Here is a 27928-nt window from a genome sequence, read left to right on the forward strand (position 1 = left end):
TAATTTTAGCACTTTGGGAGGCCAAGGCAGGTGGCTTACTTGAAGTCAGGAGTTTTAGACCAGCCTGGCAAACATGATGAAACCCCGTCTCTACTAAAAATACAAAAATTAGCTGGGCGTGGTGGGCGCCAGTAATCCCAACTACTCGAGAGGCTGAGGCACGAGACTTGCTTGAGCCTGGGAGGCGGAGGTTGCAGTAAGCCAAGATCGCACCATTCCACTCTAGCCTGGAAAACAGAGAGAGACTCTGTCTCAAAAAAAAAATTAGGCAGTAATTAATTCATACCTCTTTTTGTGCAAATAGGTACTTACCTAAGTAGATAGATTAATGGATTAAAAATAACTGCCAGGCGCTATGGCTCATGCCTGTAATCCCAGCACTTTGGGAGGGTGAAGCAGGCGGATCACGAGGTCCGGAGATGGAGACAATCCTGGCCAACACGGTGAAACCCTGTCTCTACTGAAAATACAAAAATTAGCTGGGTGTGGTGGCGGGCACCTGTAATCCCAGCTACTTGGAAGGCTGAGAGGCAGGAGAATCGCTTGAACCTGGGAGGGGGAGGTTGCAGTGAGTGAGATCGCACCACTGCACTTCAGCCTGGCGACAGAGCGAGACTCCATCTCTAAATAAATAAATAAATAAATAATAAATAAATAGCTTTACGTATTTTATATGTGTTTTAGTTTAAATATATATAACTTTCATTTTGCTTGATACAACAGCAGCTGAAGAAACTAAGGTGAGAGAATTTCTGAACTTCAGATAAATGGCTATGTGCAAGTGATACATTTTTATTCAACATTCATTAAAATGAAAAAAGATAAAAGTATCATGATTCTTTTTAACCTGCAGTTTCTATTTTCACCCAGAGCGGCTGTATTTTTGGAAATGGTCCATATTTGAGGGTTTCTGTTGAGTGGGTTTCTACTTGGATGACCATTCTTTTTTTTATGTATGTATGTATGTATGTATTTATTTGAGATGAAGTCTCCCTCTGTCGCCCAGGCTGGAGTGCAGTGGCGTGATCTTGGCTCACTGCAATCTCCACCTCCTGGGTTCACACCATTCTCCTGCCTCAGCCTCCCTAGTAGCTGGAACTACAGGTGCCCGCCACCACGCCCTGCTAATTTTTTGTATTTTTAGTAGAGATAGGGTTTCACCGTGTTAGCCAGGATGGTCTCGATCTCCTGACCTCGTGATCTGCCCACCTGGGCTTCCCAAAGTTCTGGGATTATAGGTGTGAGCCACCACACCTGGCCTTTGGATGACCATTCTTTTTTATTTTATTTTTTCTTTTTTTTTTTTTTTGAGACGGAGTCTCGCTGTGTCGCCCAGGCTGGAGTGCAGTGGCCGGATCTCAGCTCACTGCAAGCTCTGCCTCCCGGGTTTTTACGCCATTCTCCTGCCTCAGCCTCCCGAGTAGCCGGGACTACAGGCGCCCACCACCTCGCCCGGCTAGTTTTTTGTATTTTTTTTAGTAGAGACGGGGTTTCACCGTGTTAGCCAGGATGGTCTCGAACTCCTGACCTCGTGATCCGCCCGTCTCGGCCTCCCAAAGTGCTGGGATTACAGGCTTGAGCCACCGCGCCCGGCCTTTATTTTTTAATTATTTTTTTGAGAGAGAGAGTCTTGCTCTGTCGCCCACATTGGAGTGCAGTGGTGCGATCTCGGCTAACTGCAATCTCTGCCTCCCAGGTTCAAACGATTCTGCTGCCTCAACCTCCTGAGTAGCTGGGATTACAGGCGCACACTACTACGCCCAGCTAATTTTTGTATTTTTAGTAGAGATGGGATTTCACCATCTTGGCCAGGCTGGTCTCAAACTTCTGACCATAAGTGATCCTCCTGCCTCAGCCTCTCAAAGTGCTGGGATTACAGGCGTGAGTCACCGCACCTGGCATGGGAGAATATTCTTGATTCATTTTCCTTTTTTTCAGTTCTTTAAGTTCTGACTCTATTGTCATCTGGCTCTAGCTGGGGCTATGGGAAGGTCTGAGGCTGGCTAGAGGTTCTTCTCACATGTACGTTTTATTTTCCTACTCAAAGGCCAGTAGAGTACTTTCTTTATCATTGAAATTCAACAGTTTAGCCAGGGTCGGCCCTAGGCCAGTCATTCTGTATTAGTTCATCCAGGTGTGCCGTGTGTCTTTTGACTACTGACTATGTACTTCTCAATCTCTGCATGCAATCATTCTTTTTTTCTTTCTTCCTCCCTCCCTCCTTTCCTTCTTCTCTTTCTTCTTTTTCTTTCTCTTTGCTTTCTTTTTTCCTTTTCTTTCTTGCCTTCCTTAGTTTATTCCTTTTTCTTTTCTTTCTCCCTTCCTCCTTCCCTCCCTCCCTCCCTCCCTCCCTCTCTCTCTCCGTCCCTCTCTCCCTCCTTTCCCTCCCTCCCTCTCTCCCGCTCTCTCTCTCTGTCCCTCCCTCCCTCCCTCTCTCCCTCCTTTCCCTCCCTCCCTCCCGCTGTCTCTCTCTCTGTCCCTCCCTCCCTGCCTCTCTCCCTCCTTTCCCTCCCTCTCTCCCTCCCTCCATTCCTACGTTTCTTCTTTCTTTCAAGACAAGGTTTTGCTCTATCACCCAGGCTCTAGAACGCACTGGTGTCGTCATAGCTCACTACAGCCTTAAACTCCTGGGCTCAAAGGATCTTCCCACCTCAGCCTCCCGAGTAGCTGGGACTACAGGCGTGCACCACCACACCTGGCTAATTTTTGTTACATTTGTAGAGATGGGGTCTTGCTATGTTGCCCAGGCTTGTCTTGGACTCCTGGTCAAGCTAGCCTCCCACCTCAGCCTCTGAAAGCACTGGGATTATAGGCATGAGCCACTGTGCCCAGCCCTGTTTTATTTTTTTAGGTTGTCTAACTCAGGGTCACCCATCGACAACCCAGTGTTAGACTACTGTCTCTAATTTCCATAATCATTTTCTTCAGTTGCTTTATTATAGTTCTTTTATCCTCTGATTCACTTTGATTATATCAAGCATTTTCTATGTGTTGAACCATTTTTTTTTTTTGAGAAGGAGTCTCTCTCTCTCCCAGGCTGGAGTGTGTGGTGTAATCTCAGCTCACTGCAAGCTCCGCCTCCCAAGTTCAAGCGATTCTCCTGCCTCAGCCTCCCGAGTAGCTGGGATTACAGGTGAACACCACCACGGCCGGCTAATTTTCGTATTTTTAGTAGAGACAGGGTTTCACCATGGTTGTCAGGCTCGTCTCAAACTCCTGACCTCAAGTGATCCTTCTGCCTCAGCCTCCCAAGGTGCTAGGATTACAGATTACAGGCATGAGCCACTGCGCCCAGCTGCCACTTTTTCTTTATTCTTTTTTCCATTGATGGAAGGAAACTTAGGTTGATTCCATCCCTTCACTGTTGCGAATAGTTGTCTGCAATTTTTTTTACACTTGTCATCAAGCAATATAATCTAGTTGCAGGCCGGGTGTGGTGGCTCACGCCTGTAATCCCGGCACTTTAGGAGGCTGAGGCAGGTGGATCACACAGTCAGGAGATCGAGACCACCCTGGCCAACATGGTGAATCCCGTCTCTACTGAACATACAAAAATTAGCCGGGCGTGGTGGCTTGTGCCTGTAGTCCCAGCTACTCAGGAGGCTGAGGCAACAGAATCACTTGAACCCGGGAGGTGGAGGTTGCAGTGAGCCGAGATCGGGCCACTGCACTCCAGCCTGGGCAGCAGAGCAAGATTCCACCTCAAAAAAAAAAATCTAGTTTATCTTCCCTTGAATGTGAATTTAGTCCCCTGCTTCTATAAGCAGAATACAGTGGAAGTGGTGCTCATGATCTGCCAAAGTTAGGTCATAAAAGATGACACTGTTTCCACTTGGCTCTCCTTCCTGGGATGGGTGCACTTAGAACCCTTTCACCATTTTGTGAGAAAGCCCAGGCCATGTACAGAGGTGATGTGTGGGTGTGCCACCGGATCGCCCCAGCTGAGGCCCTAGCTAAGAGCCCAAATTAACCAGGAGATATTTGAGCAAGGAAACCTTTGAGACTATTCCAACTGCATACTGTTTGAAGGCAACCACGTAAGACATACAGAGGCAGAACTGCCTAGGTGAGTCTAGTCAGCCTGCAGTATTGTGAGAAGACAAATAAGCATCGTTGTAACTTTATACCATTAAGCTTGGAGTGGTTCGTTATACAGCAATAGATAGCTGATACACAAAGTGATCTTCCAATATGAATATTATATCAATTCTCCACTTGACAGCATTTAATGAGTTAGAATTGAGTGTAAAAGTCAAAATCCAGGCTGCGTGTAGAGGCTCACGCCTGTAATCCCAGCACTTTGGGAGGCCGAGGCAGGTGGATCACGAGGTCAGGAGTTCAAGACCAGTCTGGCCAAGATGGTGAAATCCTGTCTCTACTAAAACTACAAAAATTACCTGGGCGTGGTGGCGGGCACCTGTGATCCCAGCTACTGGGGAGGCTGAGGCAGGAGGATTGCTTGAACCTGGGAGATGGAGGTTGCGGTAAGCCAAGATAGCACCACTGCACTCCAGCCCAAGCAACAGAGTGAGACTCCATCTCAAAAAAAAAAAAAAAAAAAAAACCCAATCCTGAATCCATCTGACAAGGGATTAGTAACCAGAGTATATAAGGAGCTCAGGTGGAAAAAAAAATCAATAGAAAAAAAATCTGTCTGATTTTAAAATGGGCAAAAGATCAGAATAGACACTTCTGAAAACATAAAAATGGCAAACAGGCATATGAAAAGGTGCTCAACATCATTGATCATCAGGGAAATGCAAATCAGAACTATAGTGAGCTATCATCCTACCCCAGTTAAAATGGCTTATATCCAAAAGACAGGCAATACCAAATGCTATTGAGGATGTAGGGAAAAGGGAGCCCTGGTACCCTGTTGATGGGAATGTAAATTAGTACAACCACTATGGAGAACGTTTTGAGGGTCCTCAAAAAACTAAAAATAGAGCTACTTTATGATCCAGTAATCTTACTGCTGGGTATGTAACCAAAAGAAAGAAAATCAGTACATCAAAGAAATATCTGCATTTTTATATTTATTGCAACACTATTCACAATAGCCAAGATTTAGAATCAATCTAAGTGTCCACCAACAGGTGAATGGATAGAGAAAATGTGGTACATACACGCAATGGAAGACTGTTCAGCCGTGAGAAAGAATAGAATCCTATTATTTGCAACAACGTGGGTAGAACTGGAGGTCATTATGTTAACTAAAATAAGCCAGACACAGAAAGACAAATTTTGCATGTTCCCAGTCATTTGTGGGTGTTAAAAATTAAAACAATTGAACTCCTGAAGATGGAGGGCAGAATGATGGTTACCAGAGGCTGGGAAGGGTAGTGGGCTGGAGGAGGTGCACAGGAATGATTAGCGGGTACAAAAGTACAGTTAGAATGAATAAGATGTAGTATTTGGTAGTACAACAGCATGACTATAGTAAACAATTTTTGTATATTTAAAAATAGCTAAAAGAGGCCAGGCGCAGTGGCTCACACCTGTAATCTAAGCACTTTGGGAGGCTGAGACAGGTGGATCACCTGAGGTCAGGAGTTCGAGACCAGCCTGGCCAACATGGTGAACCCCTGTCTCTACTAAAAATACAAAAATTAGCCGGGTGTGGTGGTGAACGCCTATAGTCCCAGCTGCTTGGGAGGCTGAGGCAGGGGAATCGCTTGAACCCGGGAGGTGGAGTTTTCAATCGCTTGAACCCGGGAGGTGGAGTTTTCAGTGAGCCGAGATCAAGCCATTGCACTCCATCCTGGACAAGAGTGAAACTCCATCTTGAAAAAAAAAAAAAAAATTAACCAGATGTGGTGGCACGTGCCTGTAGTCCCAGCTCCTGGGGAGGCTGAAGTGAGAGGATCCTTGAGCCCAGGAGATAGAGGCTGCACTGAGCCATGATTGCCCCACTGTACTCCAGCCTGAGTGAAAGAGCTAGACCTTATCTCTAAAAACAAAGGCCAGGCGTGATGGCTCATGCCTAAAATCCCAGCACTTTGGGAGGCCGAGGCGGGTGGATCACCTGAGGTCAGGGTTTGAGACCAGCCTGGCCAACATGGTGAAGCCCTGTCACTACTAAAAAATACAAAAATTAGCCGGGCATGGTGGCAGACGCCTATAATCCCAGCTACCTGGGAGTCTGAGGCATGAGAATTGCTTGAACCCAGGAGGGAGAGGTTGCAGTGAGCAGAGATCATGCCACTGCACTCCAGCCTTGGTGACAAGGACCTCTTCTCAAAGAAAAAATAAAAACACTAAAAAGAACATTCCAGCTGCTTGTCAAGAGACTGGACATGGAGGGGCAAGAGTGGGTGCAGGACATCTGGTGAGGAGCTGCCACATCAACATCTTTTGATCACACCAGGCCACGTTTTGGGCGGGGCCTCTGCTAGAATGTGGCCCAGCCTTACATGCCAGACACAGACACAGAAAGACAAGTGTCAGGAGAGGTCCTGTGAGGTCACACTGTGGCTTCCTGGGAAAGTTGGCTCTTCAAAATCAACATCTTGGTTCATTCCTTTGATGCTGGAGACAATAACCTGTCTCTCCTCATATGTCTGCTCAAGACAGTTAAAAGCAGAGTGGAGTGTCTCTTTATCCAGGAGCTTAGGCTGCTCTGGAGTTTGCACAAACACAAATAATCATCACAGGCTCTCAGGCCACATGTCTTGGTTATGACCCAAAACAGCCCTTCGGCAGTGGACGTCTACATACTGGAAGTTCCCAAACACCTCTTTTAAAAATACATATATACATATACACACACAGACAGGGTCTCACTATGTTGCCCAGGCTGGTCTCGAACTCCCAGCCTCAAGAGATCCTCCTGCCTCAGCCTCCCAAAGTGGTGGGATTACAGGTGTGAGCCACTGAGTCTGGCTCTTTGTTGTTGTTTTTAGACAGGGTCTTGCTCTGTCACGCAGGCTGGAGTGCAGTGGCATAATTACAGCTCGCTGCACCTTCAAATTCCTGGGCTCAGGTGATCCTCCTGCCTCAGCCTCCTGAGAAGCTGGGACCACAGGCATGCACCACCACACCCAGCTAAGTAAAAAAAAAAATTTTTTTCTAGAGACAAGGTCTTGCTGTATTGACCAGGCTGATCTTGAACTCCTGATCTAAAGCCATCCTCCTGCCTCCACCTCCCACCTTGAACTCTCTTCCCAGGTTTGAAAATAAAATTTACACTTTGAGAAGGAGGAAGAAATGGGGAAGATAGAGAGCCAAGAAGCCAACCAGCCTTGCCTGAATAAACACTAAATCCCTTAAATTGATTTTACTTCAATAATACAGCTAATTAAGGTTTTTTTTTTTTTTTTTTTTTTTTTAAGTTCCCACTTGGCATGTGAAACAGTTTCTTCCTCAGTAAATTTGAATATCAAGTGTCTATTCTGTGGTGTCTATTCTGTGATTGAGAAGGAATGAAGCAAGTATTTCACACATGGGAAACCATTGTTAAATGATTGTATTATAGAAAGGGGTGGACGGGACAGGGGCGAGGCAGGGGCAGATGTCACCGTGCCTGTGTCCCTGTGCTCCCCACCCACCTCCTCTGTCCCTGCTCCCCATGGTGTTTGTCAGGGGGCTCAGTGCGCTGAAGGAGGGGTTACCAGGTGGCATATCCAGAAGACATCATTCTCGGCTTCATGGAATCCACTTACTTTGATCTACTTTGTTTCCTCATGATCTGATTTGTTTACTCATGAAATTCATTCAACAGGCTGGGCACGTTGGCTCATGCCTGTAATTCCAGCACTTTGAGAGGATGAGGCAGGCAGATCACGAGGTCAAGAGTTCAACACCACCCTGACCTTGATGGTGAAACCCCGTCTCTACTAAAAATACAAAAATTAGCTGGGCATGGTGGCAGGTGCCTATAATCCCAGCTACTCAAGCGGCTAAGGCAGAGAATTGCTTGAACCCGGGAGGTGGAGGTTGCAGTGAGCTTAGATCTCACCACTGTACTCCAGCCTGGGCAACAGAGCGAGACTCCATTTCAAAAAACAAAAACAAACCAAACAACAACAAAAAACAAATTCATTAAACGTTCATGTCAGCAGCTTCTGAATATCTTTTTTTTTTTTTTGAGACGGAGTTTTGGTCTTGTTGCCCAGGCTGGGGTGCAATGGCGCGATCTTGGCTCACTGCAACCTCCTGCCTCAGCCTCCCAAGTAGCTGGGATTACAGGCATGTGCCACCATGCCTGGCTAATTTTGTATTTTTAGTAGAGACGGGGTTTCTCCATGTTGAGCAGGCTGGTCTCAAACTCCTGACCTCAGGTGATCCGCCCACCTCGGCCCCAGAGTGCTGGGATTACAAGTGTGAGCCACTGTGCCCAGCCAGCAGCTTCTGAATATCTAAGCCAATTGTTAAACATAGTGATGTTACTAGATTCTTAAAACAAGCTGGAGGCTGGGTGCAGTAGCTCACACCTGTAATCTAACACTTTGGGAGGCTGAGGTGGGTGGATCACCTGTGGTCAGGAGTTCGAGACCAGCCTGGCCAACATGGCGAAACCTCATCTTTACTGAAAAAAATAGAAAAAAATTAACTGAGCATGGTGGCAGGCACCTGTAATCCCAGCTACTTGGGAGGCTGAGGCAGGAGAATCGCTAGAACCTGGGAGTCCGGGGTTGCAGAGAGCCAAGATTGCACCACTGCACTCCAACCTGGGCGACAGAGCAAGACTTCATCTCAGAAAAAAAAACAAAACAAACTAGAGACGGGTTTGTTTTAGCTTCATTTTGAAACTGTGAAGACAGGCAGTGAGAATGAGTTGGGTTGTCCAAATTCAGGCAGCAAGCTGGAGACCACACGGTCCCTGGCCCTTTGCAGCCAGAGTGTGTGGGCCGACTGTGTGGGGGTATGCACTCCCCCTCCGTCTGCCGGCACTACCATGTACCATGTCTGGCCTCGTCACCTGGAGACCTGGGAGTCTTCTTTGGTTTTCCCTGACCTTTGCCACCAGATCTGCTTACTTGCAAGGCCTGTTGGTTGTGCCCCTCCCAGCCTTTCCCCTGTCTTCCTCCTTTTTATCTTGATCATTGTTTCAACCCAGCTAGAATCATATCTGTCCAGAGTACTCCAATAGTTCCTAGTTGGGAGTCCTCTAAACTCTTTTGTTTAAACAAATTTGGCCAAACAGGTGGCACACGCCTGTAATCCAAGCACTTCGGGAGGTTGAGGCAGGAGGATCACTTGAGGCCAAGAGTTCAACAGCAGCCTGGGCAACAGAGTGAGACCCCATCTCTACCAAAAAATTTAAATCTTAGCTAGATGAAGGAAATGTATACAATGGTCCATTTCTAAGACAAAGTGCCTTAAATCAACTTAGGTCAGTAGACTACAGAAGAAACAGGATACAGCAGGCTCCTGCTTGGACAGGCCTGCTTCTCACCCACCCCCCTTAGTTACCCTCACCTGAACCAAAGAAGTTTAGTCTAAGATGAAAGTTTACTAACTGCAAAATAGCTCGTGTTGTCTGTTCTTATCAGCCTGCCCAGCTACTTAAGTCAGAAGTCAAATACTTGAAGAGCCCCTGAGCTAACTAGGATTGCAATGCAGTGTGGGCTGCAACAAAATGCAGCAGGACAACCCTAAAGAAAACACCTAAAGCCCCTACCCAACAACCAATAGGTGACATCTGGGAAGATTGTGACCCCACAGTACTCAGCCTATGAGGAACTGGGGGAGGGACCTGTGCACTAGTGGATAAATTGCTTGTTGAAACTGTGCTGGGTGTGCCTGCTGCCAGACACCCGATATTGCAAGAGCGTCATTAAATGTCTCACTTCCGCTGTTCTCTGGGTCTCTGAGTCCGTTCTTTGGGTTTGGAGGGGTGAGTTTGTTTCTCATAATGGGGAATAAAAGTCATACATTCCCTTGGGGGCAAGTATTGGTATCTAGGTGGGTTATAGCTGAAGATGTTCTATCATTCTGATATATTCTAGAGAGGTATGTGACCTTGTCCCCACAAAACTGGTGACATAATACTAACACAGGAAACAAAGGAAAAAAGGTTATGCTGAAGCTAATTGCTACTTGGAAGTTGCAGCAGTTGAGTTAGATTTCATGAAGAAATAGGACTTAATATAGCTGAGCTCTTAATGAGGTTGTGATTTCCCAGGTAGGGGGACCGGGTGTACGAGCATCTGGAAGAAGAAAGTGAAGAGAATGAAAGGAGGGAGGAGAAAGGCACCGTATATGAGGGAGCAGTAAGGCCACATTATGGCAGCAGAATAGCTTAGACATTATTTTTTGAGACGGAGTCTCACTCTGTCGCCAAGGCTGGAGTTCAGTGGTGCTATCTCGGCTCACTGCAACCTCCACCTCCCAGGTTCAAGTGATTCTCCTGCCTCAGCCTCCCGAGTAGCTGGGACTACAAGCTCTGCCACCACGCCTGGCTAATTTTTTGTATTTTTAGTAGAGATGGGGTTTCACTGTGTTAGCCAGGATGGTCTCAATCTCCTGACCTCGTGATCCACCCACCTCGGCCTCCCAAAGTGCTGGGATTACAGGCGTGAGCCACCGTACTTGGCCTTACTTGGTTTCTAGAAAGTGCCAGACAGTTTGCTAGGTGCCCAAAGTACAACAGACAAGAAAAAACATAGTCTTGGTACTCCAACATAGTCTTGGTACTCCAAGAACTTGCTGGTGTAGCAGACAGATAATAAAAAAGGCAACAAACAGATGAAACACTGCAAAGTATGACCATGAAGAAGGCAAGCAGCGGGAGAATTACTTTTAGTTTAAGAGGCCAGGGAAGATCTCTCTGAGGAAGTGAGGCTTACTGAGACCACAGAATTGAGAAGGGGCCTATCAGACAGAGCAAAGGGGGTTGGGCGCAGTGGCTCACGCCTGTAATCCCAGCACTTTGGGAGGCTGAGGCGGGAGGATCATTTGAGATTGCGAGTTTAAGACCAGCCTGGCCAACATGGTGAAACCCCGTCTCTATTAAAAATACAAAACTTAGCCGGACATGGTGGCACGTGCCTGTAATTTCAGCTACTCGGGAGGCTGAGGCAGGAAAATTGCTTGAACCCAGGAGGTGGAGGTTGCAGTGAGCTGAAATTGTGCTACTGCAGGCCAGCTGGGCAACAGAGCAAGACTTCATCTTAAATAAATAAATAGCCAACGGGAAGAACATTCCAGAGAGAGGAGATATGTAGAGACAAGAAGAACTTGCTATGTTCTGAAAATAAAGATACTTCTATTAAAGACACTTCTAGAGCACAAGCGGTGAGGTTGGGAGAGAGGCCTGCGATGAGATGGAGAGGAGGACCCTGCTGGCCCTGGCAGGAGTCTGGGCTCTTTTAAGTGACATGGAAGCCACTGAAATGCCTCAGGTGGGGAGGGTCCCGTCCAGATGTGTATTCTAAAAACTCTTATTCTGTTGTGTGATCCAAGAAATACATTGAAGGTAGGATCAAAGATCTTGGATGTGAATGGAAAGAGGGAGGAAAAGGGTGAAATCAAGTGTGCCTCTTTGGTTTCTGGCTCAAGTGACAGAAAATACTGCAATTACTGAGATGGATATGACCTAAATGGATAGATGCAAGTTTTGGGGCAGAGATGGGATAAGATGTTATATACGCTTATATATATGGCACATATAATATACGTGTTATATGGCACATATGTGAACACACTCAACATGGCAGTTACTACTACTATCTGGACATTCTGTGTTCCATAACAAAGGCTTCTAGGAAGCAAGTGGAAATAATAACTTCCATGTCCTTAAATATAATCTGCAAGTATGAAATAGAACAGGATTCCCAAAGTGGATGGCAGTAGGTTCTCTCTGAAATAAATTACAGAAAACTTCATTACAAAATGATGATGCAGGCCAGGCACTATGGCTCACATCTGTAATTTTAGTACTTTGGGAGGCTGAGGCAGAAGGATCATTTGAGTCGAGGCTGGGGAATGTAGCGAGACCCTGTCTCTACCTACCACCACCCCCGAAAAAAAAAGTGATGGCTCCAGGGGAGTATCCACAATACAGCCAACCGAGGAAACTTTGGTTTATCACACCAGTGTCTGATAAGGTCTCTGCTTCTTTGAAATCACATTAATGAAAACATGTAACTACCAGAATGCTTCACATTGAAAGCTTTTATTTTGAAAAATAAAATACAAAAGTCATTAAGTTGTAAATGTATAATGATAATTTCCCAACTTCTCAGAAACAATACAATGAATTAAATAATTATTTAATATTATTCACATCAATACACTTAAACAGGCACACGTGTTCTACAAAACATTAGAACATGTACAGACAACCTATTTCAAAAGGAGACTGCCCAAGTCTGCTTACAGGATCCCATTTTTAAACCCTCTCCTTGAACACAAACTTCATAATCTGGTAAGAAAAGAGGACAAGAGCAGTTTTAACAGGAAACACGTTTCTTCTGGGCTCCTTACCGCAGGGCTGTGCATGGAATCAGGATCAAGAGCTCTTTGCTCAGGAGGCAGATCCCTCATGAGACCCAAAGCTGTGCGGACACCTCCATCCTCTCAGTGGAAGGAAACTGGCAAAAGCAGAGGAGACATAGCCAAGGTGCAGACGCTCCACCGAGCTCAGCAGGGGACAGCCAGTCCTAGGAATTTCCCTTCCGTTGAAAAGGCAGCAGTCTTTCCTAGGGCGAACAAACAGAACGTGGTTACGGGTGTGGCGTCCCGGTGTGTTCCTGTGTCTTCATCTCTTCCTTCCCAGCTACAGGCCTGGACAAGCCAGGCAGCTGGGGAGGTTGCTGCAGGTCAGGGGCCAGGAGGATGGACGTTGAGAACAGCTGCCTCAGGAGGGCTGCCTGGGAGGCACACGCGCCCTCACTCTGGTGCTTTCAGATGCATGCGAGTAGCTGCTGGGAGCAAAGCAAGCAGATGGTGGCCAAAGCCAGGGCTGCTCCTGCCCATTTCCAAATAACTGCGACTGTCGTCTGCTATTGATGCTACTGTGGGGGTACTGTCAGGGGCATAAGGTGTCCAGGGGTCAGCACCCTGATTCCTCCTCATGTGAAGAAATGGGTCCTAAGGTTTTTTTTTTTTTTTTTTTTTTTTTGAGACGGAGTCTCGCTCTGTCACCCAGGCTGGAGTGCAGTGGTGCGATCTCGGCTCACTGCAAGCTCCACCTCTCGGGTTCACACCATTCTCCTGCCTCAGCCTCCCGAGTAGCTGGGACTACAGGCGCCCGCCACCATGCCCGGCTAAGTCCTGAGGTTCTTAAAGTGTCCAGGGGACAAGACCCTGATTCCTCCTTGTGTGAAGAAATAGGTCCTAAGGTTCTTTAAGTGTCCAGGGGTCAGCACCTGATTCTTCGTCACGGGAAGAAATGGGTCCTAAGGTTGTTTAAAGGAAGCTCTGGAGAACACAGTGAATGTTACTGAAATGCCAAGGGGACCCACAAGATAAGATAGTATCCGTCCTAAGGGCTCTGCTGTGTCCCCGGTTCTCCTGAGTCCTCCTCACCACGGGTGGGCCCCTCCCGGCCTCCACACAAAGGCAAGGGTGAACTGCTGCGGAGGCAGCTGCCGATGCGGTCGATCCTCCAACACGCTGGTCAGGAAATGAGGCCTTGTGAGTGTTTGGTGGGATGGGTAGGGAGATTACCTATGAACTTTGAAAGCATTTTGTAAAAACAAAGTTAGCCAAGGCCTGATAACTGCTGTTAAATATGCAGACCCACAGAATAATTCAGCGTTTGCTCCTCAGCAAAAAGGAAACCTGAATCCTAGAGCCTGTCGATATCAGCAGCTTGCTGCCACCTGGGATTTTGAGATGATGGAGCAGTGTCCGTGTGCTTCTTATGTCCATAATCCATCAACGCACCGCAAGTCACATTCAACCTGTTTTCTCACTAGTAAAACAGGAATACTACCAGCTTGCCAGAGTGGTTTGAGAACTGAATACAATTTTATATATAGATGTATATATAATTTAGCATATCAGTTATATATATTATCATCTTATACATATACAAATAAAATGCTTGGTATTTTATGCCTGGTATGGAGTATGCACAATACATCATTATTATATAAAGTAAAACTAAAAACAAAAGTCAGCAAGTAAACTATGAGAAAAAATCACTATCAATATCAGATTTTATTTATTTTTATTTATTTATTTATTTTTGAGATGAAGTCTCACTCTGTCACCCAGGCTAGAGGGCAGTGGTGTGATCTCGGCTCACTGCACCCTGTCGGGTTCAAGCGATTCTCCTGCCTCAGCCTCCCGAGTAGCTGGGACTATATGCGCCCGCCACCACACCCAGCTATTTTTTTTTTTTTTTTTGAGACAAAGTCTTGCTCTTTTCACCCAGGCTGGAGTGCAATGGTATGATTTCAGCTCACTGCAACCTCCGCCTCCTGGGTTCAAGTGATTCTCCTGCCTCAGCCTCCCAAGTAGCTGGGATTACAGGCCCCTGCCACCACACCTGGCTAATTTTTGTATTTTTAGTAGAGACGAGGTTTCATTATGTTGACCAGGCTGGTCTCGAACTCCTGACCTTGTGATCCACCTACCTTGGCCTCCAAAGTGCTGAGATTACAGGTGTGAGCCACTGTGCCCAGCCAATATCAGATTTTTTTAAAAGGCTGTTCAAGTTCCAACTGATCAAAGGCTTTGCCATATCATTTGGAGCAAAACTGATCTTAAGCAAGTTTGGGTTGCTTAAGCAGAGACTGTAAGTCTGGGAGAAGGGTAGGAGCTCTGAGCAGCTGCACCTGGAGATCTGGGCTGAGAAACCAGCTTTGCCACTCATGAGCTGGTATCCCTGGACATGTGCCTGATGAGGGCCACATACTCAGATAGAAAGAGGGCTTAAAAGGCAGCAGCTGGCCTTGTCCACAATGTAGTGCTTAGTCCAATGAGACAATGTAGGTTACTTACATAAGCCATCCATAATACATTAAAACAAGCAAGGGCAAACTTGAAAAACCAACCAAGAAACAAACAAAAATTGCAGTAGTGGAAAAACATCTGCAAGTCCAGCACACAGAGAAAGCCCTTGGAGGCGGGGTGGGCAGCTGGGGCCCTGGCTAAACAGGGAACCAGAAGTAAGCAGTCCCTCCTGCGTTCTGGGTTTCCCTGCCTCTGGACTATGGTCTTGACAAACCACCTGCTCCCTCTGGGACCAGCTTCCTTATCAGAAAACAAGGAGTTGGATTGATGGCCTCCAGGTCCCTTTCAGCTGCAATATTTCATGGTTCATAATAAAAATAACAATACTATTGTTTGCTTATTATGAGCCAGGGTCTTGAATGATGATTAATTCTCACCACCATGCTCTTGTTAATATCATCCTCATTTCACAGATGAATAAATGAAGACAGAGAGAGGTGAAGTTAACACGCTCGCTGCCACACAGAAAGTGAAGAGCCAGGATTCCAACCCGGGCAGACGGACTCCAGAGCTGTGCTCTCCACCTCAGCCACCCAGACCCTGCAAGAGCCCGAGTGGGAAACAGGAAAACCCAGCAATGTTCCCCAACCCTCACCTCATGTATGGAAGAGGCTCCTGGTCCTGCTACTCCACTTGCTCAGTCTGTTGAAGAAAAGAAAAGATGTTTTAATGCCCTTGAAGTTGGTCAGCACAAGAAGTGACTGCCCCCACTGAAACACCAGGGGTGGCCCGCAGGCTCTGTTCACTTTCAGATGAACTCAGTGTACTACTGCAGTATGCTCAAGAATCTGACTGGCCTTTCCGCCTGGTTCCTGGGAGGGAAACGCTGAATCCTCGGAATTCCCTAAGTAACAAGAGTGTCTTTGTTATTTCTGAGGCCCTTGGATGACATCTGGGTTTATGGTATGAGATGACTCAGGATGGGGTTGCTCACCACAGAGACCAACCACGGGATCAGGGGGCTGGGGCTTGCAGCCCGCCTCAACTCTGGGGAAGGGAGGTTGTCTGAAGATTGAGTTCTAACACATGACCAATGAGTTGATCAATCTTGCCTGCATAAATAAACCCCAATAAAAACGCTGGGTGTGGAAGTTCAGTGGCACTTCCAGGTTGGCGAACACATGGGTGTGCCGGGAGGGTGACATGCCCTGATTCCACAGAGAGGAGGCGCAGAAGCTCTGCATTCAGGACCCTCCCGGGCCCACTTCTATCTTATGGCTGGTCCTGATCTGCATCCTTTATAAACCTGTAATTGTTAAGTACTGCACTTTCCCAAGTTTTATGAACCATTCTAGCTAATTATTGAATCTGAAGGTTCTTTGGGTTTCAGCTCATTTAAGACCTTATGGGCCCTTTCTGTGTGTGTGTGTGTGTGTGCGCGCGTGTGTGTGTGTGTGTGTGTGTGTGCGTGTGCGCGCGTGTGTGTGTGTGTGTGTGCGTGTGTGTGTGTGTGCGTGTGTGTGCGTGTGTGCGTGTGTGTGTGTGTGTGTCTGTGTGCATGCATGCTTCTGCATGATTTTTTGTTTCTTTTTTTAGTAGACAAGGTTTCCCTCTGTTACCCAGGCTGGAGTGCAGTGGCACAATCACAGCTCACTGCCTGGGCTCAACGGATCATCCTGCCTCAGCTTCCCAAGTATGCCACCATGCTCAGCTTCTTTTTTTTCTTTTTTTTTTTGAGATCGAGTCTTGCTGTGTCACCCAGGCTGGAGTGCAGTGGTACAATCTCACTTCACTGCAACCTCTGCCTCCTGGGTTCAAGCAATTCTCCTGCCTCAGCCTCGGGAGCAGCTGGGATTACAGGTGTGTGCCACCATGCCCGCCTAATTTTCTGGTATTTGTTCTTAGAGATGGGGTTTTGCCATGTTTACCAGGCTGGTCTTGAACTGCTGATCTCAAGTGATCCACCCGCCTCAGCCTCCCAAAGTGCTAGGATTACAGATGTGAGCCATTGCACCTGGCCCCGCCCAGCTAATTTTTTGATAAGAGATAGGGTCTTGCTATGTTGTCCAGGCTTTTTGCCCAATTAAAAAAAATTCCCTTATGATTTGTAGGAAAGATCTATATTCCACAGATGAGTCCTTTTTTTTTTTTTTTTTTTGAGACAGAATCTCACACTGTTACCCAGGTTGGAGTGCAGTGGCACGATCTTGGCTCACTTCAGCCTCTGCCTCCTGAGTTCAAGCGATTCTCCTGCCTCAGCCTCCCAAGTAGCTGGGATTACAGTCGCCTGCCACCACGCCCAGCTAATTTTTTTTGTATTTTTAGTAGAGATGGGGTTTCACTATGTTGGCCAGTCTGTTCTCAAACTCCTGCCCTCGTGATCCACCCACCTTGGCCTCCCAAAGTGCTGGGATTACAGGCTCATGAGCCACTGAGCTCGGCCTCAGATGAGTCCTTTGTTTCAAATATGTTCTCCTACTTAGGCTCACTTTTTTACTCTTCTTATGATGATTTTTATTACATAAACATCCTCAATTATAATGTAGTTCATATTATCCACCTTTAAATTAATAATTAGTACTTTTTAGGGCTTAAGAAATTCTTTCCTCTTATGGTCATAAAGATGGTCTCCTCTATTATCTTCTTCGTTTTTGTGCGACAGGGTTGATTGCCCAGGCTGGAGTGCAGTGGTGTGATCTTGGCTCACTGCAGCCTCGACCTCTGGGGCTCAAGTGATCCTCCCACCTCAGCCTCCCAAATAGCTGCGACTATAGGCATGCACCACACCTGGCTAATTTTTTGTATTTTTAGTAGAGGTGAGGTTTGGCTCTGTTTCCCAGGCTGGTTTTGAACTCCTGGACTCAAGCAATCTGCCTGCCTCAGCCTCCCAAAGTGCTGGGATTACAGGTGTGAGCAGGCCTGTAACAACTTCATCATTTTGCCTTTCACATTTAGGTGTGTGATCCACTTGGAAATATTTTTAGGTATGTTGTGAAGCAGGGGTGTCCCTTTAGTTTTAGCCTCAAATTCCTTTTCTTGACTTCTTCAGACTTGTTATGCAAACCAGGTTTTGGAATTTTTTTTTTTTTTTTTTTGATGGACTTTTGCTCTGTCACCCAGGCTGGAGTGCAGAGGTGCAGTATTGGCTCACTGCAACCTCCACCTCCCTGGTTCAAGCAATTCCCCTGCCTCAGCCTCCTGAGTAGCTGGGATTACAGGCCCACACCACCAAGTCTTGCTAATTATTTTGTATTTTTAGTAGAGACGGGGTGTCACCATGTTGGCCAGACTGATCTCGAACTCCTGACCTCAGGCAATCCGCCCACCTGGGCCTTCCAAAGCGCTGGGATTACAGGTGTAAACCACCACGCCCAGGCACTTTTGGATTTTATATTCCTTCAAGACAGCCTCTTGGAATATTCTCTGGCTCCAACTTCCACAGCCTGTGAGTGAGTCTGTTCATGAATCTGCCCAGGTTTCTGGGACCTCACGCCCAGCCTGGGCCCAGAGCTCTGCGCCCCTTGTCTGCACGAGGTGGTCGGAGTCTTCTGGATAAATCAGGAGCTCCTCCTGTGACTCCTGAGGACTTACTCCAATGCCTCACCGTAGTACACGCTGGGTAAACAACTGGTGAATAAGTGAATGAATGGATGAATAGTAAATATATGTGAGTAAGAATATGCCTTGCAAGTACTTTGAAGCACTCAAGTCATATGTATCAATTACTGGCGGCTGAATGTTTTTAGACAAGGGTCAGGAAGGAAGAGGCTTCAACTCTGGTGTGAGACATGGCTTCCCTCAGAGAGGGCAGCCCATTTACTCCAGGCTTGCTTCAGGCAACTAGACTTCACACAAGTCTATGAGGCGGTGTTGTTTCACCAATCTCTATCTGGAACGCTTTTAGAAACTGAGTTCAGAACTGAGTCTCCTTTTCCTACTGACAAGCTAATCACTGACAGCAGCAGCCTGGAGGCAACATGCATCAATGCCATGCTGGCAAGGGAAGTTGGCCGCACTCAGGCCATGGGTGCCCATTTTTTCTGACTTCTATATGGGGATGACAGGTGATGCCCAGAGGCAGGACGCGGGCTCCTCTAGGCATGTCAGCTGCAAGACTCCCTGTTTCTTTCCAACCCAGGAAACAGGATTGGAATGCAAGTCAGTGAGAGTGGATGTTACAGGGGAAACTCTGAATCTGCTTAATTTTTTTTATTTTTAAGACAGGGTCTCACTCTGTCACCCAGGCTGGGTGGCACAATCTAGACTCATGGCAACCTCCACCTCCCGGGATCAAGCGATCCTCCTACCTCAGCCTCCCAAGTAGCTGGGACCATAGGCCTGTGCCCCCATGCCTAGCTAATTTTTTCTTTTTAGCTAGGCAGTCTTGTTCTGTCACACAGGCTGTAGTGCAGCGGTGCAATCTTGGCTCAGCAACCTCCACCTCTCGGTTCATGTGATTCTCCTGTCTCAGCCTCCCAAGTAGCTGGGATTACAGGCACCTTCCACAATACTTGGCTAATCTTTGTATGTTTAGTAGAGTTGAGGTTTCACCATGTTGGCCATGCTGGTCTTGAACTCCTGACTTCAAGTGATCCACCGACCTCGGCCTCCCAAACTGCTGGGATTACAGGCATAAGCCACCGTGCTGGCTTTAATCCTTCAAACTCTTGGTGTCCTTCCCAAGGGCCAGTAACTGTGTGCATAATATATTTATAAGTCTTCTGGGCTCCAAATGAGAAAAGCCAAAGGGGCATGGATGTACAGTATACACAGTAGGAACAGAGAGGGTCGCTGCAAATTTTTATTTCAAATTAGGCACTGGAAGGCTGGAGTAGCTTTACCCACTGGGTGGCTTGTGCAGGACCTCAAACAATCAGCATTTCATTATCAATAAAGTATTTCCCTGGTTTTGGGAGACATTGAGCTCTCTGAAATTAAGACTGTGTTAAATTATTGTTAAAATCAACAAGTCCCAGAGGCTGATCTTTCTTCCACCAGCACATACCATTATCTCTTCTTTTCTTTTTGGTTTCTTGTTTCTGTCTTTTTAATTTCATTATCTCTTTAAAAATATTACTTCAATGCAAGAGCCAATCTAGTATACATCAGGAGGAAAAAGCAGACACCGTACCTGTGGTTTTTCTTTAAGAAAGTCAGGTAGTTGGAATTCTCCCTTATAGACCTGGAAAAACAAAGCAGGCGTGAGTTTAAGGCAACAGGTCCAGTCCCCATCATTTCAGGACATGTGCCATGCCTGACCATGGCCGGGTTTACTGCTCCACTGCTGGGGAGTTTAGAATGAGAGAGAAGCCTGTCGGTCCAAGAGCAGCCAGTGGGCAGGACTGACGGAAATCCCCATTCACTGCGATTCCCTCCTGCCCTGTGTTTACCGAGTGCTCACAGATGCGGGCTGGCTAGGAGAGGGCTCAGAGTACCTGAAAAACAAAAGCACCCTGACTGCCAAATCCCAATCACTTTAGCTGAGAGAGGAAGCAAGCCCTAAGGCAATCTCTCTGAAGCAACCAACACAGAACTCACACAGTTGAGGAACAAGCTCCTGGTTCCTTTTGAATTCTCCAAGGATACAACCCTGGATTTAATCCAACTTTACTTTCCTCAATTTACCCAGTATTCCCATGGTGATTTGAATTTGAATATTAAGTGATTCTTAAAATGATATATACCTTAAATCTCATAAAATCTTATAATTAAAAACGTATGCTTTAATATATAAAAATGTCTCCAATACATGCAATAATTAGGAATCATTTTTAAAATACCATTTATTACATTTAAAAGCCCACTGAATATGTAAGAGTAAATCAGTGAAAGATATATAAGACCTTAACACAGAAAACTATAAAACACTATTGAGAGAAATTAAAGACCCACATAAACAGACATACCACTTTCAGGGACAGGAAGATTTAACATAGTACAGATGGCCATTCTCCTCAAAGAATTCCCAAACAAAATTCTAGCATGCTTTTCTTTTTTTTGGAGGGGAAGGAGTAATTTCAACTTGTTTGTAAAACTTAAATGAAAATACACAGGGCCAAGAATAGTCAAGGTAGTTTTAAAAGAATAACAAAGTAGAAGAACTTATTCTACCAGATATCGATACATTATTATTATACAGCTATAATTATCTACATTACATAGCTCTAAGCATTAGCTAAGTTAATGATATAGCCATAAGAACGACAGTTTTTGGCACAGGGATAGACAAATATATCAATGGAACAGAATGACAGGTCTAGAAACAGCCCCTGAGATATGGATGCCTGGTTTATGGCAAGGTGGCACTATAGAACAGTGCAATGAGAATGCATAAATAAAAAAAGTGCTCTATGCATATAATGATATACTATACAGCAACAGAAAAATGAACTCTGCTACATTACCAAGAACACAGATGAATCTTAACATACAATAAGGAGGTGGGGAGCCAGATTCCAAATTTATACTATATTCCAAATTTATTCCAATAATATACTATGTCTTCATTTAAAAAATTTAAAGCTAAGTAGGTAAAACGAATCAATGATCTTAGAAATCAGGATACTGTTTGCCCTGGACAGGAAGGAGGTGGTAGTGATTTTGAGAGAGAGAAGCTGAGGGAGGCTTCCAGGGTGCTGGTAATTTTCTGTGTTGATATGAGTAGTGATTATGAGCATGTGTTCATTTTGTGAACATATCAGTTATTGATAAATGACTGGTGTACTCTATGTGTGATATACTACAACAACAAAATTCAATAAATGAATTAAGTCAGTGGTTTAATGTTAAAAATTTACTGTTAAAATACACATATATTGGCTGGGCACAGTGGCTCACGCCTGCAATCCCAGCACTTTGGGAGGCCAAGGCGGGTGGATCACGAGGTCAGGAGATCGAGACCATCCTGGCTAACACGGTGAAACCCCGTCTCTACTAAAAAAAAACCAAAAAAATAGCCAGGCGTGGTGGTGGGCGCCTGTAGTCCCAGCTACTCAGGAGGCTGAGGCAAGAGAATCGCGTGAACCCAGGAGGCGGAGCTTGCAGTGGGCCGAGATCGCGCCACTGCACCTCCAGCCTGGGCGACAGAGTGAGACTCCGTCTCAAAAAAAAGAAAAAATATCATTTAAGTACAAAGATGTTTATTTCAACACCGTTTGCAACAGCAAAAAAACACCTGGGAACAAGTAATGTCAATCAAGAGTGGAAAAGCAATCCACTAGGAAGAAGTTTGATAACCACTGGAATTGCGATTGTAACAAGAAACGAAGGAAAGTTATTGGAAGGACAGTTACTGGATGGTCCTTCAGAGCACAGAGAAATCTCAGTGCTGAATCCTAAGCCTAAAAACCTAAAGAAGTTTCTCCTTTTACTGATCCATCTAAATATAATAGCCGCATTACTTCGGAGGCTCAGAGAATGAACACACTTTTTTTTCCTGCAGTGCCTAAAACCTGGTCTATTTTTTGTTTTTCTCTGCTACAGTCTAGGAGGCCTAAACTGAAGTAGAGACACAAGGCTTACAGATAAGGTATTTCCATGGAGGTGCGTGGCCCTGGAAGGTGAAAAGGGTGCAGGATAACAAAACTGCAGCTACTAGGAGTGTCTCAAAGCTCCCATCATCTCCCCTAGTCAATGGGGGCTGGCCTAGCTGTTCCCAAACACTGCATGTTCTCACTCATAGGTGGGAATTGAACAATGAGAACACTTGGACACAGCGTGGGGAACATCACACACCGGGGCCTGTCGTGGGGTGGGGGTAGGGGGGAGGGATAGCATTAGGAGATATACCTAATGTAAATGACGAGTTAACGGGTGCAGCACACCAACATGGCACATGTATACATATGTAACAAATCTGCACGTTGTGTACATGTACCCCAGAACTTAAAGTATAATAATCATTAAAAAAAAATCTGCATATAAGAATCATTTGTTCGGCCAGGCGCAGTAGCTCAGGCCTGTAATCCTAGCACTTTGGGAGGCCAAGGCGGGCGGATCACCTGAGGTCAGGAGTTCGAGACCAGCCTGGCCAACATGGTGAAATCCCGTCTCTACTTAAAATACAAAAAATTAGCTGAGCGTGTTGGCGGGCGCCTGTAATCCCAGCTACTCAGGCAGCTGAGGCAGGAGAATCACTCGAACCTGGGAGGCGGAGGTTGCAGTGAGCCGAGATCCCTGCATTGCACTCCAGCCTGGGCAACCAGAGCGACACTGTCTCAAAAAACAGAATCATTTGTTCTACCCTGACACCACAACTCGGATGGATCCAGCTTGCTGAGGTGGGAAGCCCTGGGAGCTGTGTATCATGTTAGCACTCGCTTCCATCCACTTTGCCTGCCTATTGTCTGTGGGGTCAGAAGACACCATGCCAGTGGAGGGGCTGAAGCTACTAGAATGTTTTGTTTGTTTTGAGTTTTTTACCAGATTCTCACGTGTCCTTCCTTCTCCCTCTATTCAAGAAATGAAGTCCCAGCCCCTACTTTCCAGGCCCCAAGGGCATACACTGCTCAGGCCCATAGTCCGCTCTGGTCTGTGCCCTGGCTGCTTTACAGAACCAGTTCAGTTCGGGCCTGCCCCAGTTCCTCTTCTCTTGTTAGTGGGTTGGGGTCTCAAGTGACTTGACTTTTTTTTTTTTTTTTTGAGACGGAGTTTCGCTCTGTCACCCAGGCTGGAGTATAATGGCATGATCTTGGCTCTCCGCAACCTCTGCCTCCCACATTTAAGTGCTTTCCTGCCTCAGCCTCCCGAGCAGCTGGAATTACAGGCATGCATTACCACACCTGGCTAATTTTTTGTAGTTTTAGTAGACATGGGGTTTCTCCACATTGGTCAGGCTGGTCTTGAACTCCTGACCTCAGGTGATCCGCCCACCTCAGCCTCCCAAAGTGCTGCAATTACAGGCATGAGCCACTGTGCCTGGCCAACTTTTCTTATTTTCACACTCTCTCAGACATTCAGACACTGAATCTCCTCTTTGAGCTAGCCTCTCTTGCTAGAATTTATGCAGAAGGTTTAACTCAAGCCCAGGCAGTCATACAGGTGTCAGTGGCAGAGCAAGGCTCACAGGCCCCACCCCAGGGCTCTTCCCTTAAACCACACTCATTGCATCCTACATTGCCATTAGCAAATCTATGGTGAAATCTTTCTTACTCTTTTTGGCTTGTTATAAAAAGCATAAGGCCTAACAAGGAAATATGAGTGGGAACATTCAACACTCTAAGTCCCTTCCGAGTACTGACAGTTCCAGATAGGTAAGGCTTATATGAAGAAGAAAAAAAAATCCTAGGTATGTGATGTTACAAATGTAATAAAAAACCAAAAGGGGTCAGGGTAAAATATCAGATAAAGCTCAAGCAAAAAATCAGTGGGCAGCTGTCTGGAGATTTTCTTCTTTTAGTATCCTCTAGGGAACAAATGCCTCAAAAGTTAGGAACTGTAAAACCGAGAAAAATAACATTTTCCATTGACAAAGCAATTTCTGCGCAGTGCAGGAAACTGACCCACTACATTGCCTACACAAACAGCAGAGCTAGAAATGGAATTTCCTTTGGTTAACAATGTTTCTGGACATCTGAATATTTTCAGGCACTAAAAGAGAGAGGATTCTGCTTGACAGCAACGAGATAGGTATTCAGAATCCAAATGTTTCTACAAACCCTCCCACCTCAAGCACTGAAGAAAAAGACAAAACTAAGCTTCTGATTTGAAGGGCAAATTGAAAATACAAATAATTTTAAAACCCGCTAAACTTTACTATTTTCTATGCATCAGGCTGGTATTAAGCAAGTGCCTCCTCATCAAATCACACAATCTCCTGAGGAGGTATTATTCTCTTTGTACAGATGAAGCAACTGAGGCACAGAGAAATTAAGTAATTCATAGACAGGTGGTGAAATGGGAAGCTTCTGTAGTAATACTAGATTGGATTTCAATCATTGTAGTTGCTCTGTTTAGACTGCGGTATGGAGTCTATAGCAATAATCCAGAGAAGAGATAATGATGGCTTGGACCAAGGAGATAGAAGTAGAAGGGGAGGATTACAGATTTTTTTTTTTCTAATTACATCTCGATATGCTACAAGACAGGATGTGGGATGTGAGGGACAAGGAGAATCAAGAATGACTCCAAGGTGTTTTGCCTAAGCAACTACCAACTGGAAACATGGAGTTACCATAGGTTGGTAGGGCTTTTCTTTCAATACTTAAAATATTTCACTCTGTAAGTCTGATAGCAATGAGACAATAGAAAGAAAGGGCATCCAAACTAGAAAGGAAGAAGTCAAATTATCCTTGTTTATAGATAATATAACCTTATATTTGGAAAATCCAAAAGACTCCACCAAAAAAACTATTAGAACTAATAAATTCAGTAAAGTTGAAGGAGACAAAACCAACATACAAAAATCAGTAGCATTTTTATGTGCCAGCAGTGAACAATCTGAAAAAGAAATCAAGAAAGTAATCCCATGTACCATAGCTACAAATAAAATAAAATACTTCTTCTCAGAAATAGAAAAAACAATCCTAAAGTTTACCTGGAACCATGAAAGATCCAGAATAACCAAAGCTATCCTGAGCAAAAAGAACAATACTGGAGGAGTAACATTACCTGAATTCGAATTATACTACAGAGTTATAGTAACTAAAACAGCATGGTACTGGCATAAAAATAGACATACATACCAATGGAATAGAAGAGATAACCCAGAAACATATCCAGACATCTACAGAGAACTCATTTCCAACAAATGTGCCAAGAACATACATTGGGGAAAGAACAGTCTCTTCAATAAATGGTGCTGGGAAAACTGGATATCCATATATAGTAGAATACAACTAGATACTTGCTCACACCTATAATCCCAGCACTTTAGGAGGCCAAGGCCAGTGTGGATCACTTGAGGCCAGAAGTTTGAGACTACCCTGGGCAACATGGTGAAATCCTGTCTCTACTCAAAATACAAAAATTAGCCAGGCATGGTGGCATACACCTGAAATCCCAGCTACTCAGGAGGCTGAGGCATTAGAATTGCTTGAACCTGGGAGGTGGAGGTTGCAATGAGTTGTGATCACACCACTGTACTCCAGCCTGGGAGACAGTGAGACACCGTCTCAAAAAAAAAAAAAAAAAAAGAAGAAAGAAAGAAACTAGATCCCTATCTCTTGCCATATACAAAAATCAAATCAAAATGAATTAAATACTTAAATCTAAAACCTCAAACTATGAACCTACTAAAAGAAAACATTTGGAAAACTCTCCAGGACATTGCACTGAGCAAAGATTTCTTGAGTAATACCCCACAAAGACAGGCACCCAAAGCAAAAATGGACAAATGGGATCACACTAAGTGCAAAAACTTCTATGCAGCAAAGGATACAATCAACAAAGTGAAGCGACAATTCCCCACATGGAAGAAAACATTTGCAAACTATCTATTTGACAAGAGATTAATAACCAGAATAGATTAAGAGCTCAAACAACTCAATAAAAAATCTAGTAATACAATTTAAAGATGGGCAAAAGATCAGAATAGACATTACTCCAAAGTAGACATACAAATGGTAAGCAGGTATATGAAAAGGCACTCAATATTATGTCATGACCATCAGGGAGATGCAAATCAAAACTACAATGAGATATCATCTCACACCAGTTAAAATGGCTTTTATCCAAAAGACAGGCAATAACGATGTGGAGAAAGGGGAACCCTGCTACACTGCTGGTGGGAATATAAATTACTACAGCCATCATGGAGAACAGTATGGAGGTTCCTCAAAAAACTAAAAATGGAACTACCATATGATTTAGCAATCCCACTGCCAGGAATATACCCAAAAGAAGGAAAATCAGTAAATCAAGGAGATATCTTCATTATCACGTTTGCTGCAGCACTATTCACAATAGCTAAGATTTGGGATCAATCTAAGTGTCCATCAACAGATAAATGGATAAAGGAAAGATGGCATATATATATACACACACACACACACACACATACATACACACACACACACTATCCAGCCATAAAAAAGAATGATCCTGTCATTTGCAACACCATGGGTGGAAATGGGGGTCATTATGTTAAGTAAAAGAAGCCAGGCATAGAAAGACAAACTTTGCGTGTTCTCACTTACTTGTGGGAGCTAAAAATTAAGACAGTTGAACTCATGGAAATAGAGAGTAGAACAATGGTTACCAGAGGCTGGGAAGGGTAGTGGGTAGGTGGGTAGGGGAGGAGATAGCTAATGGGTACAAAAATATTATTAGATAGAAGGAATAAAATCTATTATTTGATAGCACAACAGGGTGACTCCAGTCAACAATTTACTATATATTTAAAAACAACTAGAGTATAAAGATGGTTTGTAATACAAAAAAATGATAAATGCTTGAGGTGATGGATACCTCATTCATCCTGATGTGATTATTACACATTGTATACCTGCATCAAAATATCTCATGTACCCCATAAATACATACACTTACCAGGTAACCACAAAAATAAAAATACAATTAAAAACATAATAAATATAGAAATATTTCACTCTCCATAAGTAAGGTGTTTTTTGTCCTCTAGGTTTTTTTCAGGATGTTATCTGATTTTCTGCTATTTGATTATGATATGCCTAGGTACAGACTTTCTTGTATGTATTTATTTATCTATTTATTATGTTATTATTTTTTTTTGGAGATGGAGTCTCACTCTGTCTCCCAGGTTGGAGTACAGTGGCGCCCAGCTCACTGCAACCTCCACCTCCCAGGTTCAAGCAATTCTCCTGCCTCAGTCTCCCGAGTAGCTGGGATTATAAGCACCTGCCACCAGGCCCAGCTAATTTTTGTATTTTTAGTAGAGACAGGGTTTCACCATGTTGGCCGGTGTAATCTGACCTCAAGTAATCTGCCCACCTCGGCCTCCCAAAGTGCTGGGATTACAGGTGTGAGCCACCCCACCTGGCATTTGGTATTTATCTTGCTTGTTTTCTTAACTTTCTAAACTGGATTTGTGGTTTGATGTCTGTCTTTAGTTTTGAAAATACTCAGACATTATTACTTCAGATGGTTCTTCTATTCCTTTCTCTCT

At 45.0% G+C, this 27928-nt stretch overlaps 1 protein-coding gene and 1 long non-coding RNA gene across 13 annotated transcripts in view; one reads left to right on the plus strand and one right to left on the minus strand.

Moving 5' to 3' along the window:
• The window catches only part of LOC102139467 (uncharacterized), a 41165-nt gene extending 25719 nt beyond the window's left edge, over window positions 1–15446 (plus strand). Inside the window, exon 3 of the long non-coding RNA XR_010585564.2 lies at window positions 15321–15446. This is a non-coding gene — a long non-coding RNA (uncharacterized lncRNA). The remainder of the gene's footprint in view (window positions 1–15320) is intronic.
• The window catches only part of TPST1 (tyrosylprotein sulfotransferase 1), a 154580-nt gene continuing 138751 nt past the window's right edge, over window positions 12100–27928 (minus strand). For 6 of the 12 annotated variants that reach the window (XM_074034863.1, XM_045387952.2, XM_065541846.1 and 3 more), the window contains 3 exons: window positions 19979–20029; window positions 15503–15549; window positions 12100–12644 (listed from right to left, as the gene is read on the minus strand). In XM_074034863.1, coding sequence (XP_073890964.1) covers window positions 15532–15549; window positions 19979–20029 — 69 coding nt within the window. In that variant the 3' untranslated portion in view covers window positions 12100–12644; window positions 15503–15531. Of the gene's footprint in view, window positions 13622–15502; window positions 15550–19978; window positions 20030–27928 lie in introns of all 12 variants that reach the window. The other 6 variants (XM_074034864.1, XM_045387955.3, XM_045387954.2 and 3 more) reach the window with 5 other exon arrangements.

The sequence above is a fragment of the Macaca fascicularis genome, chromosome 3, assembly GCF_037993035.2.
Source record: "Macaca fascicularis isolate 582-1 chromosome 3, T2T-MFA8v1.1".
Lineage (NCBI taxonomy): Eukaryota > Metazoa > Chordata > Mammalia > Primates > Cercopithecidae > Macaca > Macaca fascicularis.